General features: G+C 38.8%; 1 protein-coding gene across 2 annotated transcripts in view; it reads right to left on the bottom strand.

The window, feature by feature from the left end:
• Positions 1-20,037, bottom strand: part of LOC129842284 (Fc receptor-like protein 5) — a 56,611-nt gene extending 36,574 nt beyond the window's left edge. For both annotated transcript variants that reach the window (XM_055910768.1, XM_055910769.1), the window contains exons 1-2: positions 19,968-20,037; positions 12,771-12,815 (exon numbers count right to left, since the gene is read on the bottom strand). In XM_055910768.1, coding sequence (XP_055766743.1) covers positions 12,771-12,815; positions 19,968-19,998 — 76 coding nt within the window. In that variant the 5' untranslated portion in view covers positions 19,999-20,037. The remainder of the gene's footprint in view (positions 1-12,770; positions 12,816-19,967) is intronic.
• Between the last annotated feature and the right edge of the window lie 1,539 nt (positions 20,038-21,576).

The raw sequence follows: 21,576 nt of genomic DNA, 5'->3' as shown, positions 1-21,576 counted from the left end.
TTGTATCAGCAGGTACAACACTTCATAATACACCTGTTGTATCAGCAGGTACAACACTTCATATAACACCTGTTGTATCAGCAGGTACAACACTTCATAATACACCTGTTGTATCAGCAGGTACAACACTTCATAATACACCTGTTGTATCAGCAGGTACAACACTTCATAATACACCTGTTGTATTACAACACTTCATATAACACCTGTTGTATCAGCAGGTACAACACTTCATATAACACCTGTTGTATCAGCAGGTACAACACTTCATATAACACCTGTTGTATTACAACACTTCATATAACACCTGTTGTATCAGCAGGTACAACACTTCATATAACACCTGTTGTATCAGCAGGTACAACACTTCATAATACACCTGTTGTATCAGCTGGTACAACACTTCATAATACACCTGTTGTATCAGCAGGTACAACACTTCATAATACACCTGTTGTATCAGCAGGTACAACACTTCATAATACACCTGTTGTATCAGCAGGTACAACACTTCATATAACACCTGTTGTATCAGCAGGTACAACACTTCATATAACACCTGTTGTATCAGCAGGTACAACACTTCATAATACACCTGTTGTATTACAACACTTCATATAACACCTGTTGTATCAGCAGGTACAACACTTCATAATACACCTGTTGTATCAGCAGGTACAACACTTCATAATACACCTGTTGTATTACAACACTTCATATAACACCTGTTGTATTACAACACTTCATAATACACCTGTTGTATCAGCAGGTACAACACTTCATATAACACCTGTTGTATCAGCAGGTACAACACTTCATAATACACCTGTTGTATCAGCAGGTACAACACTTCATAATACACCTGTTGTATCAGCAGGTACAACACTTCATAATACACCTGTTGTATCAGCAGGTACAACACTTCATATAACACCTGTTGTATCAGCAGGTACAACACTTCATAATACACCTGTTGTATCAGCAGGTACAACACTTCATAATACACCTGTTGTATTACAACACTTCATAATACACCTGTTGTATTACAACACTTCATATAACACCTGTTGTATCAGCAGGTACAACACTTCATAATACACCTGTTGTATTACAACACTTCATAATACACCTGTTGTATTACAACACTTCATATAACACCTGTTGTATCAGCAGGTACAACACTTCATATAACACCTGTTGAATCAGCAGGTACAACACTTCATGATACACCTGTTGTATCAGCAGGTACAACACTTCATATAACACCTGTTGTATTACAACACTTCATAATACACCTGTTGTATCAGCAGGTACAACACTTCATAATACACCTGTTGTATCAGCAGGTACAACACTTCATATAACACCTGTTGTATCAGCAGGTACAACACTTCATAATACACCTGTTGTATCAGCAGGTGCAACACTTCATAATACACCTGTTGTATCAGGTACAACACTTCATAATACACCTGTTGTATTACAACACTTCATAATACACCTGTTGTATCAGCAGGTACAACACTTCATATAACACCTGTTGTATCAGCAGGTACACCTGTTGTATCAGCAGGTACAACACTTCATATAACACCTGTTGTATCAGCAGGTACAACACTTCATATAACACCTGTTGTATCAGCAGGTACAACACTTCATATAACACCTGTTGTATCAGCAGGTACAACACTTCATATAACACCTGTTGTATTACAACACTTCATATAACACCTGTTGTATCAGCAGGTACAACACTTCATATAACACCTGTTGTATCAGCAGGTACAACACTTCATAATACACCTGTTGTATCAGCTGGTACAACACTTCATAATACACCTGTTGTATCAGCAGGTACAACACTTCATAATACACCTGTTGTATCAGCAGGTACAACACTTCATAATACACCTGTTGTATCAGCAGGTACAACACTTCATATAACACCTGTTGTATCAGCAGGTACAACACTTCATATAACACCTGTTGTATTACAACACTTCATATAACACCTGTTGTATCAGCAGGTACAACACTTCATATAACACCTGTTGTATCAGCAGGTACAACACTTCATAATACACCTGTTGTATCAGCTGGTACAACACTTCATAATACACCTGTTGTATCAGCAGGTACAACACTTCATAATACACCTGTTGTATCAGCAGGTACAACACTTCATATAACACCTGTTGTATCAGCAGGTACAACACTTCATAATACACCTGTTGTATCAGCAGGTACAACACTTCATAATACACCTGTTGTATCAGCAGGTACAACACTTCATAATACACCTGTTGTATCAGCAGGTACAACACTTCATAATACACCTGTTGTATCAGCAGGTACAACACTTCATAATACACCTGTTGTATCAGCAGGTACAACACTTCATAATACACCTGTTGTATCAGCAGGTACAACACTTCATAATACACCTGTTGTATTACAACACTTCATAATACACCTGTTGTATCAGCAGGTACAACACTTCATAATACACCTGTTGTATTACAACACTTCATAATACACCTGTTGTATCAGCAGGTACAACACTTCATATAACACCTGTTGTATCAGCAGGTACAACACTTCATAATACACCTGTTGTATCAGCAGGTACAACACTTCATAATACACCTGTTGTATCAGCAGGTACAACACTTCATAATACACCTGTTGTATCAGCAGGTACAACACTTCATATAACACCTGTTGTATCAGCAGGTACAACACTTCATAATACACCTGTTGTATCAGCAGGTACAACACTTCATAATACACCTGTTGTATTACAACACTTCATAATACACCTGTTGTATTACAACACTTCATATAACACCTGTTGTATCAGCAGGTACAACACTTCATATAACACCTGTTGTATCAGCAGGTACAACACTTCATGATACACCTGTTGTATCAGCAGGTACAACACTTCATATAACACCTGTTGTATTACAACACTTCATAATACACCTGTTGTATCAGCAGGTACAACACTTCATAATACACCTGTTGTATCAGCAGGTACAACACTTCATATAACACCTGTTGTATCAGCAGGTACAACACTTCATAATACACCTGTTGTATCAGCAGGTACAACACTTCATAATACACCTGTTGTATCAGCAGGTACAACACTTCATAATACACCTGATGTATTACAACACTTCATAATACACCTGTTGTATCAGCAGGTACAACACTTCATATAACACCTGTTGTATCAGCAGGTACAACACTTCATAATACACCTGTTGTATCAGCAGTTACAACACTTCATAATACACCTGTTGTATTACAACACTTCATAATACACCTGTTGTATTACAACACTTCATAATACACCTGTTGTATCAGCAGGTACAACACTTCATATAACACCTGTTGTATCAGCAGGTACAACACTTCATATAACACCTGTTGTATCAGCAGGTACAACACTTCATGATACACCTGTTGTATCAGCAGGTACAACACTTCATATAACACCTGTTGTATTACAACACTTCATAATACACCTGTTGTATCAGCAGGTACAACACTTCATAATACACCTGTTGTATCAGCAGGTACAACACTTCATATAACACCTGTTGTATCAGCAGGTACAACACTTCATAATACACCTGTTGTATCAGCAGGTACAACACTTCATAATACACCTGTTGTATCAGCAGGTACAACACTTCATAATACACCTGTTGTATTACAACACTTCATAATACACCTGTTGTATCAGCAGGTACAACACTTCATATAACACCTGTTGTATCAGCAGGTACAACACTTCATATAACACCTGTTGTATCAGCAGGTACAACACTTCATATAACACCTGTTGTATCAGCAGGTACAACACTTCATATAACACCTGTTGTATTACAACACTTCATATAACACCTGTTGTATCAGCAGGTACAACACTTCATATAACACCTGTTGTATCAGCAGGTACAACACTTCATAATACACCTGTTGTATCAGCTGGTACAACACTTCATAATACACCTGTTGTATCAGCAGGTACAACACTTCATAATACACCTGTTGTATCAGCAGGTACAACACTTCATAATACACCTGTTGTATCAGCAGGTACAACACTTCATATAACACCTGTTGTATCAGCAGGTACAACACTTCATATAACACCTGTTGTATCAGCAGGTACAACACTTCATAATACACCTGTTGTATTACAACACTTCATAATACACCTGTTGTATCAGCAGGTACAACACTTCATAATACACCTGTTGTATCAGCAGGTACAACACTTCATAATACACCTGTTGTATTACAACACTTCATATAACACCTGTTGTATTACAACACTTCATAATACACCTGTTGTATCAGCAGGTACAACACTTCATATAACACCTGTTGTATCAGCAGGTACAACACTTCATAATACACCTGTTGTATCAGCAGGTACAACACTTCATAATACACCTGTTGTATCAGCAGGTACAACACTTCATAATACACCTGTTGTATCAGCAGGTACAACACTTCATATAACACCTGTTGTATCAGCAGGTACAACACTTCATAATACACCTGTTGTATCAGCAGGTACAACACTTCATAATACACCTGTTGTATTACAACACTTCATAATACACCTGTTGTATTACAACACTTCATATAACACCTGTTGTATCAGCAGGTACAACACTTCATAATACACCTGTTGTATCAGCAGGTACAACACTTCATATAACACCTGTTGTATCAGCAGGTACAACACTTCATATAACACCTGTTGTATCAGCAGGTACAACACTTCATATAACACCTGTTGTATCAGCAGGTACAACACTTCATATAACACCTGTTGTATTACAACACTTCATATAACACCTGTTGTATCAGCAGGTACAACACTTCATATAACACCTGTTGTATCAGCAGGTACAACACTTCATAATACACCTGTTGTATCAGCTGGTACAACACTTCATAATACACCTGTTGTATCAGCAGGTACAACACTTCATAATACACCTGTTGTATCAGCAGGTACAACACTTCATAATACACCTGTTGTATCAGCAGGTACAACACTTCATATAACACCTGTTGTATCAGCAGGTACAACACTTCATATAACACCTGTTGTATCAGCAGGTACAACACTTCATAATACACCTGTTGTATTACAACACTTCATATAACACCTGTTGTATCAGCAGGTACAACACTTCATAATACACCTGTTGTATCAGCAGGTACAACACTTCATAATACACCTGTTGTATTACAACACTTCATATAACACCTGTTGTATTACAACACTTCATAATACACCTGTTGTATCAGCAGGTACAACACTTCATATAACACCTGTTGTATCAGCAGGTACAACACTTCATAATACACCTGTTGTATCAGCTGGTACAACACTTCATAATACACCTGTTGTATCAGCAGGTACAACACTTCATAATACACCTGTTGTATCAGCAGGTACAACACTTCATAATACACCTGTTGTATCAGCAGGTACAACACTTCATATAACACCTGTTGTATCAGCAGGTACAACACTTCATAATACACCTGTTGTATTACAACACTTCATAATACACCTGTTGTATTACAACACTTCATAATACACCTGTTGTATCAGCAGGTACAACACTTCATAATACACCTGTTGTATCAGCAGGTACAACACTTCATAATACACCTGTTGTATTACAACACTTCATAATACACCTGTTGTATTACAACACTTCATATAACACCTGTTGTATCAGCAGGTACAACACTTCATATAACACCTGTTGTATCAGCAGGTACAACACTTCATGATACACCTGTTGTATCAGCAGGTACAACACTTCATATAACACCTGTTGTATTACAACACTTCATAATACACCTGTTGTATCAGCAGGTACAACACTTCATAATACACCTGTTGTATCAGCAGGTACAACACTTCATATAACACCTGTTGTATCAGCAGGTACAACACTTCATAATACACCTGTTGTATCAGCAGGTGCAACACTTCATAATACACCTGTTGTATCAGGTACAACACTTCATAATACACCTGTTGTATTACAACACTTCATAATACACCTGTTGTATCAGCAGGTACAACACTTCATATAACACCTGTTGTATCAGCAGGTACACCTGTTGTATCAGCAGGTACAACACTTCATATAACACCTGTTGTATCAGCAGGTACAACACTTCATATAACACCTGTTGTATCAGCAGGTACAACACTTCATATAACACCTGTTGTATCAGCAGGTACAACACTTCATAATACACCTGTTGTATTACAACACTTCATAATACACCTGTTGTATCAGCAGGTACAACACTTCATATAACACCTGTTGTATCAGCTGGTACAACACTTCATATAACACCTGTTGTATTACAACAATTCATATAACACCTGTTGTATCAGCAGGTACAACACTTCATATAACACCTGTTGTATCAGCAGGTACAACACTTCATAATACACCTGTTGTATCAGCTGGTACAACACTTCATAATACACCTGTTGTATCAGCAGGTACAACACTTCATAATACACCTGTTGTATCAGCAGGTACAACACTTCATAATACACCTGTTGTATCAGCAGGTACAACACTTCATATAACACCTGTTGTATCAGCAGGTACAACACTTCATATAACACCTGTTGTATTACAACACTTCATATAACACCTGTTGTATCAGCAGGTACAACACTTCATATAACACCTGTTGTATCAGCAGGTACAACACTTCATAATACACCTGTTGTATCAGCTGGTACAACACTTCATAATACACCTGTTGTATCAGCAGGTACAACACTTCATAATACACCTGTTGTATCAGCAGGTACAACACTTCATATAACACCTGTTGTATCAGCAGGTACAACACTTCATAATACACCTGTTGTATCAGCAGGTACAACACTTCATAATACACATGTTGTATCAGCAGGTACAACACTTCATAATACACCTGTTGTATCAGCAGGTACAACACTTCATAATACACCTGTTGTATCAGCAGGTACAACACTTCATAATACACCTGTTGTATCAGCAGGTACAACACTTCATAATACACCTGTTGTATCAGCAGGTACAACACTTCATAATACACCTGTTGTATTACAACACTTCATAATACACCTGTTGTATCAGCAGGTACAACACTTCATAATACACCTGTTGTATCAGCAGGTACAACACTTCATAATACACCTGTTGTATCAGCAGGTACAACACTTCATAATACACCTGTTGTATCAGCAGGTACAACACTTCATATAACACCTGTTGTATCAGCAGGTACAACACTTCATAATACACCTGTTGTATCAGCAGGTACAACACTTCATAATACACCTGTTGTATCAGCAGGTACAACACTTCATATAACACCTGTTGTATCAGCAGGTACAACACTTCATAATACACCTGTTGTATCAGCAGGTACAACACTTCATAATACACCTGTTGTATCAGCAGGTACAACACTTCATAATACACCTGTTGTATCAGCAGGTACAACACTTCATAATACACCTGTTGTATTACAACACTTCATATAACACCTGTTGTATCAGCAGGTACAACACTTCATATAACACCTGTTGTATTACAACACTTCATAATACACCTGTTGTATTACAACACTTCATAATACACCTGTTGTATCAGCAGGTACGACACTTCATATAACATAACAGATAAACCTGCTGGAGCGTGTGCTACGAGTGGGTGCTGCTATGGTGACCAGTGAGCTGAAATAAGGAGAGACTAGCAGAGACTTGTCGATGACCAGGGGCCAGTGGGTTTGGCGACGAGTATGAAGCGAGGGCCAGCCAACGAGAGCGTACAGGTCGCAGTGGTGGGAAGTATTTGGTGACAAAATGGATGGCACTGTGATAGACTGCATCCAATTTGTTGAGTAGAGTGTTGGAGGCTATTTTATAAATGACATCGCTGAAGTCGAGGATCGGTAGGATGGTCAGTTTTACGAGGGTATGTTTGGCAGCATGAGTGAAGGAGGCTTTACGGCGAAATAGGATGCCGATTCTAGATTTAATTTTGGATTGGAGATGCTTAATGTGAGTCTGGAAGCAGAGTTAACAGTCTAGCCAGACACCTAGGTATTTGTAGTTGTCCACGTATTCTAAGTCAGAGCCGTCCAGAGTAGTGATGTTGGACTGGCGGGCAGGTGCGGGCAGTGATCGGTTGAAGAGCAGACCTTAGAAAGGTAAAATAGATCTGTAACAGCGTGTCTCCCCCTTTGAAGAGTGGGATGACTGCGTCAGCTTTCCAATCTATGGGAATCTCAGACGATACGAAAGAGAGGTTGAACAGGCTAGTAATAGGGGTTGCAACAGTTTCGGCCGATCATTTTAGAAAAGGGTGGCCAGATTGTCAAGATTGTCTGATTTGTAGCCCAGCTGATTTGTAGTGGTCCAGATTTTGCAGCTCTTTCAGAACATCAGCTATCTGGTTTTGGGTGAAGGAGAAATGGGGGAGGTTTGGGCGAGTTGCTGTGGGGAGCGCAGGGCTGTTGACCGGGGTAGGGGTAGCCAGGTGAAAGCATGGCCAGCCGTATCAAAATGCTTATTGAAATTCTCAATTATAGTGGATTTATCGGTGGTCCATAGTGGATTTATATTTCCTAGCCTCAGTGCAGTGAGCAGCTGGGAGGAGGTGCTCTTATTCTCCATGGACTTTACAGTGTCCCAGAACTTTTTGGTGAGGAAGGCACTTTTAAAGAATAGCCAGGCATCCTCTACTGACGGGATGAGGTCAATATCCTTCCAGGATACCCAGGGCAGGTCGATTAGAAAGGCCTGTTCGCTGAAGTGTTTTAGGGAGCGTTTGATAGTGATGAGGGGTGGTCGTTTGACCGCAGACCCATTACGGATGCAGACAATGAGGCAGTGATCGCTGAGATCTTGATTGAAAACAGCAGAGGTGTATTTGGAGGGCAAGTTGGTTAGGATGATATCCATGAAATCATCAACATCTATTGATCACATCTTTACTAACGCTGCAGAAATTTGTTTCTGTAAAACAGTTTACAGATCCACAGGATGTAGTGATCAGAATATAGTCTCCATATCTAGGAAAACCAAACTTCCAAAGGCTGGGCCTAATATGGTGTATAACAATAAGTTTGGTAGAGATTCATATGTTGACGATATAAAGAATATTTGCTGGTCTGTGGTGTCTAATGAGGAGCAACCAGATGGTGAACTTGACACATTTATAAAATTGCTTATTCCAGTTACTAATAAACAGGCACCCATTAATAAAATTACTGTAAAAACAGTTTTCCCTGTGGATTGATGAGGAATTCAAAAGTTGTATGGTTGAGAGGGATGAGGCAAAAGATATGGAAAATAAGTCTGGCAGCCCAACTGATTGGCAATGCCAACTACTTTACTTTTTTATCAGGTACAGTTATCAATACTTTAAACATGGTTCAATCAGAGCTACAGTTATCAACATTTTACAACATGGTTCAATCAGAGATACAGTTATCAACACTTTACAACATGGTTCAATCAGAGATACAGTTATCAACATGGTTCAATCAGAGCTACAGTTATCAACACTTTACAACATGGTTCAGAGATACAGTTATCACCACTTTACAACATGGTTCAATCAGAGCTACAGTTATCAACACTTTACAACATGGTTCAATCAGAGCTACAGTTATCAACACTTTACAACATGGTTCAATCAGAGATACAGTTATCAACACTTTACAACAGGGTTCAATCAGAGCTACAGTTATCAACACTTTACAACATGGTTCAATCAGAGCTACAGTTATCAACACTTTACAACATGGTTCAATCAGAGATACAGTTATCAACACTTTACAACATGGTTCAATCAGAGCTACAGTTATCAACATGGTTCAATCAGAGATACAGTTATCAACACTTTACAACATGGTTCAATCAGAGCTACAGTTATCAACACTTTACAACATGGTTCAATCAGAGATACAGTTATCAACACTTTACAACATGGTTCAATCAGAGCTACAGTTATCAACACTTTACAACATGGTTCAATCAGAGATACAGTTATCAACACTTTACAACATGGTTCAATCAGAGCTACAGTTATCAACACTTTACAACATGGTTCAATCAGAGATACAGTTATCAACACTTTACAACATGGTTCAATCAGAGATACAGTTATCAACACTTTACAACATGGTTCAATCAGAGAAACAGTTATCAACAGGGTTCAATCAGAGATACAGTTATCAACACTTTACAACATGGTTCAATCAGAGATACAGTTATCAACACTTTACAACATGGTTCAATCAGAGATACAGTTATCAACACTTTACAACATGGTTCAACCAGAGATACAGTTATCAACACTTTACAACAGGGTTCAATCAGAGATACAGTTATCAACACTTTACAACATGGTTCAATCAGAGATACAGTTATCAACACTTTACAACATGGTTCAATCAGAGATACAGTTATCAACACTTTACAACATGGTTCAATCAGAGATACAGTTATCAACACTTTACAACATGGTTCAATCAGAGATACAGTTATCAACACTTTACAACATGGTTCAATCAGAGATACAGTTATCAACACTTTACAACATGGTTCAATCAGAGATACAGTTATCACCACTTTACAACATGGTTCAATCAGAGCTACAGTTATCAACACTTTACAACATGGTTCAGAGATACAGTTATCAACACTTTACAACATGGTTCAATCAGAGATACAGTTATCAACACTTTACAACATGGTTCAATCAGAGATACAGTTATCAACACTTTACAACATGGTTCAATCAGAGCTACAGTTATCAACACTTTACAACATGGTTCAATCAGAGATACAGTTATCAACACTTTACAACATGGTTCAATCAGAGCTACAGTTATCAACATGGTTCAATCAGAGCTACAGTTATCAACATGGTTCAATCAGAGCTACAGTTATCAACACTTTACAACATGGTTCAATCAGAGATACAGTTATCAACACTTTACAACATGGTTCAATCAGAGATACAGTTATCAACACTTTACAACATGGTTCAATCAGAGCTACAGTTATCAACACTTTACAACATGGTTCAATCAGAGATACAGTTATCAACACTTTACAACATGGTTCAATCAGAGATACAGTTATCAACACTTTACAACATGGTTCAATCAGAGCTACAGTTATCAACATGGTTCAATCAGAGATACAGTTATCAACACTTTACAACATGGTTCAATCAGAGATACAGTTATCAACATGGTTCAATCAGAGATACAGTTATCAACACTTTACAACATGGTTCAATCAGAGATACAGTTATCAACACTTTACAACATGGTTCAATCAGAGATACAGTTATCAACACTTTACAACATGGTTCAATCAGAGCTACAGTTATCAACATGGTTCAATCAGAGATACAGTTATCAACACTTTACAACATGGTTCAATCAGAGCTACAGTTATCAACACTTTACAACATGGTTCAATCAGAGATACAGTTATCAACATGGTTCAATCAGAGATACAGTTATCAACACTTTACAACAGGGTTGAATCAGAGAAATTCATTGGCAAGATAATGACATGCCTGCAACAAATGCTGACACTACACATCCAATTATCTGACCAAATTATGAAAGAACAAAAATTGTACTTTTGAATTCTGTCAGTGTGAAATTATTGGATGGATGGAAAATTACTGAGGATAATAGCGGACAATATTGCTACTCCTATTTGCCATATCTTCAATTTGAACCTAGTAGAGAACGTGTGCCCTCAGGCCTGGAGGGAAGCTAAAGTCATTCCGCTACCTAAGAATAGTAAAGCCCCCTTTACTGGCTCCAATAGCCAACCAACTAGCCTGTTACCAAACCTTAGTAAACTTCTGGAAAAAATTGTGTTCAACCAGATACAATGCTATTTCACAGTAAACAGATTGACAACAGAATTTCAGCAGGGAAGGACATTCATCAAGCACAGCACTTACACAAACGACTGATGATTGGCTGAGAGAGAGAAAGGGAAATGTTACTACTATGGAATAGGTGATGAATATAGAGAAATGTTACTATTATAGAACAGGAGATGAATATAGAGAAATTTTACTATTATAGATGTAACGGCGATCCTCCTCCTCTCCATCTTCGGAAAAGGAGGAGTATTGAGGGAACCAAGGCGCAGCGAAGTTTGAATACATATTTATTAACAAGACGAAAAGCGAACACGAACTACACTTGAAATGATACAAAATAACAAACGACGTAGACTGACCTAAACATGAGAACTTACATTGACACGAAGAACGCACGAAATGGAAACAGACTACATAAACCGAAACAGTCCCGTGTGGTACGAAATAACATACAGACACGGAAGACAATCACCCACAAACAAACAGTGAGAACGCCCTACCTAAATATGACTCTTAATTAGAGGAAAACGCAAACCACCTGCCTCTAATCAAGAGCCATACCAGGCAACCCAAAACCAACATAGAAACAGATAACATAGACTGCCCACCCAAAACTAACGCCCTGACCAATTACACATACAAAAACAACATAAAACTGGTCAGGACCGTTACAATAGAACAGGTGATGGATATAGAGAAATATTACTATTATAGAACAGGTGATAAATATAGAGAAATGTTACTATTATAGAACAGGCAATGAATATAGAGAAATGTACTCACCTCCACCTTGTCCGAGGGTAGAGTATACCAGTGTACTCAACAGCACTGAAACACACGGAGAGAACTATCACTATTTCTACATGATGTAAAGACTGAGCAGCACCACAGATATTAATTTCCTTAACCTTTACCTAACACCCATCCCGGATCCGGGAGCATCCTCATCAGTAAAGGCTGACTAGCATAGCCTAGCATAGCGCCACAAGTAAAAAAATAGCATATAAATATCATGAAATCACAAGTCCAATACAGCAAATGAAAGATAAACAACTTGTGAATCCAGCGATAATTTCTGATTTTTAAAATGCTTTACAGCGAAAACACAATATGTATTTCTATTAGCTAACCAAAATAGCCAAAGACTCAACCGCATATTTTCACCATGTTTCTACCGCATAGGTAGCTATCACAAAACCGACCAAATAGAGATATAATTAGTCACTAACCAAGAAACAACTTCATCAGATGACAGTCTTATAACATGTTATAGAATAAATGTATGTTTTGTTCGAAAATGTGCATATTTGAGGTATAAATCCGTTTTACATTGCAGCTACCATCACAGCTACCGTCAGAAATAGCACCGAAGCAGCCAGAGTAATTACAGACACCAACGTCAAATACCTAAATACTCTGAAATATTTCTGAAAAATTGATGGTGTACAGCAAATTAAAGACAAACATCTTGTGAATCCAGCCAATATTTCCTATTTTTTAAGTGTTTTACAGCGAAAACACAATATAGCATTATATTAGCTTACTACAATAGCCTACCACACTACCGCATTCATTCATCAAGGCACGTTAGCGATAGCAATAGGCACGTTAGCGATAGCGAATAAACCAGCAAAATATATTAATTTTCACTAACCTTCATAAACCTTCATCAGATGACAGTCCTATAACATCAGTTTATACATACACTTATGTTTTGTTCGAAAATGTGCATATTTAGAGCTGAAATCAGTGGTTATACATTGTGCTAACGTAGCATCTTTTTCCCAGAATGTGCGGATATTTTTATGACACTCAACTATTCTGACCAAATAACTATTCATAAACGTTACTAGAAAATACATGTTGTATAGGAAATGATAGATACACTAGTTCTTAATGCAATCGCCGTGTTAGAATTCTAAAAATAACTTCATTACGACATCCAGCTTAGTTATAGCGAGAGAGTACCCAAAATCTGGGCGCAAACTACTAGTACACATGTACGACAGATATATGAAATAACATCATAAAATGGGTCTTACTTTTGATGATCTTCCATCAGAATGTTGTACAAGGGCTCCTTTGTCCAGAACAATCGTTGTTGGGTTTTAGAATGTCCTCTTCTCCAGTCAATTAGCACGGAAAGCTAGCAAAGTAGCGCGAAGCTCTCCTTCCTGAACAAAGGCACACAACGCAACACGCCTAACGTCCCGAATAAATTTCAATAATCTAATAAAACTATATTGAAAAAACATACTTTACGATGATTTTGTCACATTTATCAAATAAAATCAAAGCCGGAGATATTAGTCGTCTATAACGACAGCTTTTCAGAAAGCAATAACAGGTCCCTTCTCGCGCGTTCCAGAAAACAGGAAATGGGTGACACGTCATGCCAAGAGCTTTCATTCGACCCCAGATCAAGTTATACACTCCATTTCTTCTCTCACTGCCTGTCGACATCTAGTGGAAGACGTATGATGTGCATGTATATTAATAAATATCAAGGACATTTATAGGCAGAACCTAGAACAGAGTATCGATTTCAGATTTTCCACTTCCTGTCAGGAAGTTTGCTGCAAAATGAGTTCTGTTTTAATCACAGATATAATTCAAACGGTTTTAGAAACTAGAGAGTGTTTTCTATCCAATAGTAATAATAATATGCATATTGTACGAGCAAGAATTGAGTACGAGGCCGTTTAAATTGGGCAAGATTTTCCCCCAAAGTGAAAGCAGCGCCCTCTGTCCTCAACAGGTTAACAGTCTGATGGCCTTGAGATAGAAGCCATTTTTCAGTCTCTCGGTCCCTGTTTTGATGCACCTGTACTGACCTCACCTTCTGGATGATAGCGGGGTGAACAGGCAGTGGCTCGGGTGGTTGTTGTCCTTGATGATCTTTATGGCCTTCCTGTGACATCGGGTGGTGTAGATGTCCTGGAGGGCAGGTAGTTTGCCCCCGGTGATGCGTTGTGCAAACCTCACTACCCTCTGGAGAGCCTTACAGTTGTGGGCAGAGCAGTTGCCGTACCATGAGGTGATACAGCCCGACAGGATGCTCTCGATTGTGCATCTGTAAAAGTTTGTGAGTGTTTTTGATGACAAGCCAAATTTCTTCAGCCTCCTGAGGTTGAAGAGGCGCTGCTGCGCCTTCTTCACCACGCTGTCCGTGCGTGTGGACCAATTCAGTTTGTCCGTGATGTGTACGCCAAGGAACTTAAAACTTTCTACGCTCTCCACTACTGTCCCGTCGATGTGGATAGAGGGGTGCTCCCTCTGCTGTTTCCTGAAGTCCACGATCATCTCCTTTGTTTTGTTGATGTTGAGTGTGAGGTTATTTTCCTGACACCACACTCCGAGGGCCCTCACCTCCTCCCTGTAGGCCGTCTCGTCGTTGTTGGTAATCAAGCCTACCACTGTAGTGTCGTCTGCAAACTTGATGATTGAGTTGGAGGCGTGCATGGCCACACAGTCGTGGGTGAACAGGGAGTACAGGAGAGGGCTCAGAACACACCCCTGTGGGGCCCCAGTGTTGAGGATCAGCGGGGTGGAGATGTTGTTACCTACCCTCACCACCTGGGGGCGGCCCGTCAGGAAGTCCAGGACCCAGTTGCACAGGGCGGGGTCGAGACCCAGGGTCTCGAGCTTGATGACAAGTTTGGAGGGTACTATGGTGCTAAATGCTGAGCTGTCGTCGATGAACAGCATTCTCACATAGGTATTCCTCTTGTCCAGATGGGTTAGGGCAGTGTGCAGTGTGATTGCGATTGCATCGTCTGTGGACCTATTGGGCGATAAGCAAATTGGAGTGTGTCTAGGGTTTTCAGGTAGGGTGGAAGAGATATGGTCCTTGACTAGTCTCTCAAAGCACTTAATTACATTTACATTTAAGTCATTTAGCAGACACTCTTATCCAGAGCGACTTACAAGTACATACATTCATACTTTTTTTGTACTTAATAAACCATATAGATATTAAACCATACAGATATTAAACTATATAGATATTAAACTATATAGATATTGAACCATATAGATATTAAACCATGCAGATATTAAATGATATAGATATTAAACCATACAGATATTAAACTATATAGATATTAACCTGTTAAGGCTGGGGGCGCTGTTGTCACTATTTATGCTAATCGTGTAATTTTTGAAACGACTTCCTACAAAATTCTTGATCGTACAATATGCATATTATTATTATTATTGGATAGAAAACAGTCTATAGTTTCTATAGGAGTTGAAATTTTGTCTCTAAGTGGAACAGAACCCATTCTACAGCAATTTCCCTGACATGGAGTCAGATTTCAGAAATTTTGGCCACTGTTCTGGAGTCAGTTTTAAGCCCACTATTATTCCTATGAGTATACGGACACTGCTTACGTCTTCCCCTGGATGCCTTTACGTGATGACGATTTGAATGGGGTCGATTGCGCGTTCACAGGCACTATAAATAAAAAAACCCTGTAGGTAGGAGCTCCTTTGCAGCTGCGTCATGCGCGTGGAGGACATCGACCTGCTATTTTTCCAAGCGTTAGTTTAGCCTGTTATATTTCTCTGGTCATGTTTTTACTCGTTATAGGAGTTAAAAACATCATAAGGTAGTTAATTTAAAGCGTTTTATAGCAATTTATATCCGTTTAGTGCGATTTTGGGACATTTATTTCTGAAACGCTGTGAATCGCTGGGCACGCTTCCAGTTCATCCCGAACGCAGTTGGCATTTCCACACGGCAAGAGGACAGCTTTCCACCAAAAGACGATTAGACCCAAGAAAGGATCCTTTGCCCAAGATACTGATGGAAGAACAACTCAAAGTAGGAAATTTTTATTATGATAAATCGTGTTTCTGTCGAAAAATGTTAGTGGCTTAGGACGCCATGTTTTTTGACGTAGCTTCAGTTGGCGCAAACTGTATTGAAAAGTAAGGATAATTTAAAAAATGTAATTCCGCGATTGTATTAAGAATTAAATTGTCTATCAATCGCTGTCCACCCTATATTTTTTAGTCACGTTTATGAGTATTTATGTATACGAGGAGATCACTGTCTAATATGGCGCACGGACATTTTCTCACCAGCTGGGCTACTTTCCCCATTGTCTAACCATGATTTTGGTGGCTAAATATGCACATTTTCGAACAAACTGTATATGCATGTTGTAATGTGATGTTACAGGGGTGTCATCTGAAGAATTCTGAGAAGGTTAGTGAAAAAAATAATATATTTTGGCGATGTTTACGTTATCGCTCACTTTGGCTAGAATCAATGCTGGGGTAATGTTTGCACATGTGCTATGCTAATATAACGATTTATTGTGTTTTCGCTGTAAGACACTTAGAAAATCTGAAATATTGTCTGTATTCACAGGATTAGTGTATGCTGTGTATTTTTAATATTGTCTGTATTCTTTCGATTAGTGTATGCTGTGTATTTTTACGAAATGTTTGATGATTAGTAAGTAGGTAAACACGTTGCTCTATGTAGTTATTCTAGTCCATTTGTGACGGTGGGTGCAATTGTAACCTATGCCATCTACCTGAAATATGCACTTTTTTCTAACAAAACCTATCCCATACCATAAATATGTTATCAGACTGTCATCTGATGAACTTTTTTCTTGGTTAGGGGCTATAAATATCTTAGTTTAGCCGAATTAGTGATAGCTACTGTTGTTGGTGGACAAAGAAAAATGGTGGATTATGCTAATGTGTTTTTAGCTAATAGATTTACATCTTTACATATTGTGTCTTCCCTGTAAAACATTTTAAAAATCGGACATGTTGGCTGGATTCACAAGATCTGTGTCTTTCATTAGCTGTATTGGACTTTAATGTGTGAAAGTTAAATATTTTAAAAAAATATTTTTTTTGAATTTCGCGGCTCTGCCTTTTCAGTGTTTCAGTGGGGGTGGGGGGGGGGGGTGCCGCGAGCGGCACTCTAGTCCCAGACAGGTTAAACTATATAGATATTAAACCATACAGATATTAAACTATACAGATATTAAACTATATAGATATTAAACCATACAGATATTTAAATATATAGATATTAAACCATATAGATATTATACCATATAGATATTAAACTATATAGATATTAAACCATATAGATATTATACCATATAGATATTAAACTATATACAGTTGAAGTTGGAAGTTTACATACACCTTAGCCAAATACATTTAAAATCTGTTTTTCACAATTCCTGACATTTAATCCAAGTAAAAAATGCCCTGTCTTAGGTCAGTTAGGATCACCACTTTATTTTAAGAATGTGAAATGTCAGAAAAATAGTAGAGAGAATTATGTTTGTCAGCATCACATTCCCAGTGGGTCAGATATTTACATACACTAATTTTGTATTTGGAAGCATTGTCTTTAACCTCTAACACCTCCCAAACCCGGATCCGGGAGCACCCCCATCAGTAGAAAAGCTACTAGCATAGCTTAGCATAGCGTCACAAGTAAATACTAGCATCTAAATATCATTAAATCACAAGTCCAAGACACCAGATGAAAGATACACATCTTGTGAATCCAGCCATCATTTCTGATTTTTAAAATGTTTTACAGGGAAGACACAATATGTAAATCTATTAGCTAACCACGTTAGCAAAAGACACCACTTTTTTTACTCCATCATTTTTACTCCATCAGTAGCTATCACAAATTCGACCAAATAAAGATATAAATAGCCACTAACCAAGAAACAACTTCATCAGATGACAGTCTGATAACATATTTATTGTATAGCATATGTTTTGTTAGAAAAATGTGCATGTTTCAGGTATAAATCATAGTTTACCATTGCAGCCACCATCACAACTCTCACCAAAGCAACTAGAATAACTACAGAGAGCAACGTGTATTACCTAATTACTCATCATAAAACATTTCTTAAAAATACACAGCTCACAGCAATTGAAAGACACAGATCTTGTGAATCCAGACAATATTTCAGATTTTCTAAGTGTTTTACAGCGAAAACACAATATAGCGTTATATTAGCTTACCACAATAGCAAACATCACACCAGCATTGATTCAAGGCAAAAATAGCGATAACGTATAAACCACCAAAATATATACATTTTTTCACTAACCTTCTCAGAATTCTTCAGATGACAGTCCTGTAACATCATATTACACAATGCATATAGAGTTCTTGGCTGATTTCTTTTGATTTTCCCATGATGTCAAGCAAAGAGACACTGAGTTTGAAGGTAGGCCTTGAAATACATCCACAGGTACACCTCCAATTGACTCAAATTATGTCAATTAGAATATCAGAAGCCTCTAAAGCCATGACATTGTTTTCTGGAATTTTCCAAGCAGTTTAAAGGCACAGTCAACTTAGTGTACGTAAACTTCTGACCCACTGGAAATGTGATACAGTGAATTATAAGTGAAATAATCTGTCTGTAAACAATTGTTGGAAAAATGACTTCTGTCATGCACAAAGTAGATGTCCTAACCAACTTACCAAAACTATAGTTTGTTAACAAGACATTTGTGGAGTGGTTGAAAAACTAGTGTTAATGACTCCAACCTAACTGCATGTAAACTTCCGACTTCAACTGTAAATATTAAACCATACAGATTATAGCTCAACCTTCCCGCTGTATTAAACCATACAGATTATAGCTCAACCTTCCCGCTGTATTAAACCATACAGATTATAGCTCAACCTTCCCGCTGTATTAAACAATACAGATTATAGCTCAACCTTCCCGCTGTATTAAACCATACAGATTATCATAAAATAGATGTGTTCCATTTTACCTGCCGAGACACACACACACACACACACACACACACACACACACACACACACACACACACACACACACACACACACACACACACACACACACACACACACACACACACACACACACATACACACAAACACACACACACACACACACACACGCACACACACACACCCAGAGAGAGAGAGTGAGAATTTACAGAGCTGCCAGCAGAGTGGTGTGAGTTCCATCCTGTCTTGCTGCTGAGTGAGACTCTGTGATCTCCAGTTATAGACTAAAAACTGTACTCCTCCTCCTTCCTGTTTTGACCACACACAAGGCCCTGCTGACGACGTACGAAACAGAGGAAGAGAGAGTAGATTATTGTGTCTATACTTCCTCTACCACTGTATATTTCTTCATTGCCACTCCTCCCACCCCTGGACTAGGTTCATATCCGTTTATTCCAACCATTCCCATGTGCTCAACTGTGTTATTCTGAGAGGATTGACCTCTAACCCCTACTATCAGTCACTACTGTAGATCTGAGAGGATTGACCTCTAACCCCTACTATCAGTCACTACTGTAGATCTGAGAGGATTGACCTCTAACCCCTACTATCAGTCACTACTGTAGATCTGAGAGGATTGACCTCTAACCCCTACTATCAGTCACTACTGTAGATCTGAGAGGATTGACCTCTAACCCCTACTATCAGTCACTACTGTAGATCTGAGAGGATTGACATCTAACCCCTACTACTGTAGATCTGAGAGGATTGACCTCTAACCCCTACTATCAGTCACTACTGTAGATCTGAGAGGATTGACCTCTAACCCCTACTATCAGTCACTACTGTAGATCTGAGAGGATTGACCTCTAACCCCTACTACTGTAGATCTGAGAGGATTGACCTCTAACCCCTACTACTGTAGATCTGAGAGGATTGACCTCTAACCCCTACTATCAGTCACTACTGTAGATCTGAGAGGATTGACCTCTAACCCCTACTACTGTAGATCTGAGAGGATTGATCTCTAACCCCTACTACTGTAGATCTGAGAGGATTGACCTCTAACCCCTACTATCAGTCACTACTGTAGATCTGAGAGGATTGACCTCTAACCCCTACTATCAGTCACTACTGTAGATCTGAGAGGATTGACCTCTAACCCCTACTATCAGTCACTACTGTAGATCTGAGAGGATTGACCTCTAACCCCTACTATCAGTCACTACTGTAGATCTGAGAGGATTGATCTCTAACCCCTACTATCAGTCACTACTGTAGATCTGAGAGGATTGACCTCTAACCCCTATTATCAGTCACTACTGTAGATCTGAGAGGATTGACCTCTAACCCCTACTATCAGTCACTACTGTAGATCTGAGAGGATTGATCTCTAACCCCTACTATCAGTCACTACTGTAGATCTGAGAGGATTGACCTCTAACCCCTATTATCAGTCGCTACTGTAGATCTGAGAGGATTGACCTCTAACCCCTACTATCAGTCACTACTGTAGATCTGAGAGGATTGACCTCTAACCCCTACTATCAGTCACTACTGTAGATCTGAGAGGATTGACCTCTAACCCCTACTATCAGTCACTACTGTAGATCTGAGAGGCTTGACCTCTAACCCTTGCTAATGTAGATCTGAGAGGATTGACCTCTAGTCTACTCTGTATGTGTGGTTCCCACCGTGAAGCATGGAAGAGGAGGTGTGATGGTGTTGGTGTGCTTTGCTGGTGACGGTGTTTGTGATTTATTTAGAATTCAAGGCACACTTAACAAGCGTGGCTACCACAGCATTCTGCAGTGATAC

This window comes from Salvelinus fontinalis, unplaced genomic scaffold, assembly GCF_029448725.1.
Source record: "Salvelinus fontinalis isolate EN_2023a unplaced genomic scaffold, ASM2944872v1 scaffold_0029, whole genome shotgun sequence".
Lineage (NCBI taxonomy): Eukaryota > Metazoa > Chordata > Actinopteri > Salmoniformes > Salmonidae > Salvelinus > Salvelinus fontinalis.
The sequence above is the reverse complement of the archived record's forward strand: the minus strand, read 5'-3'. Positions and strand labels throughout refer to the sequence as shown.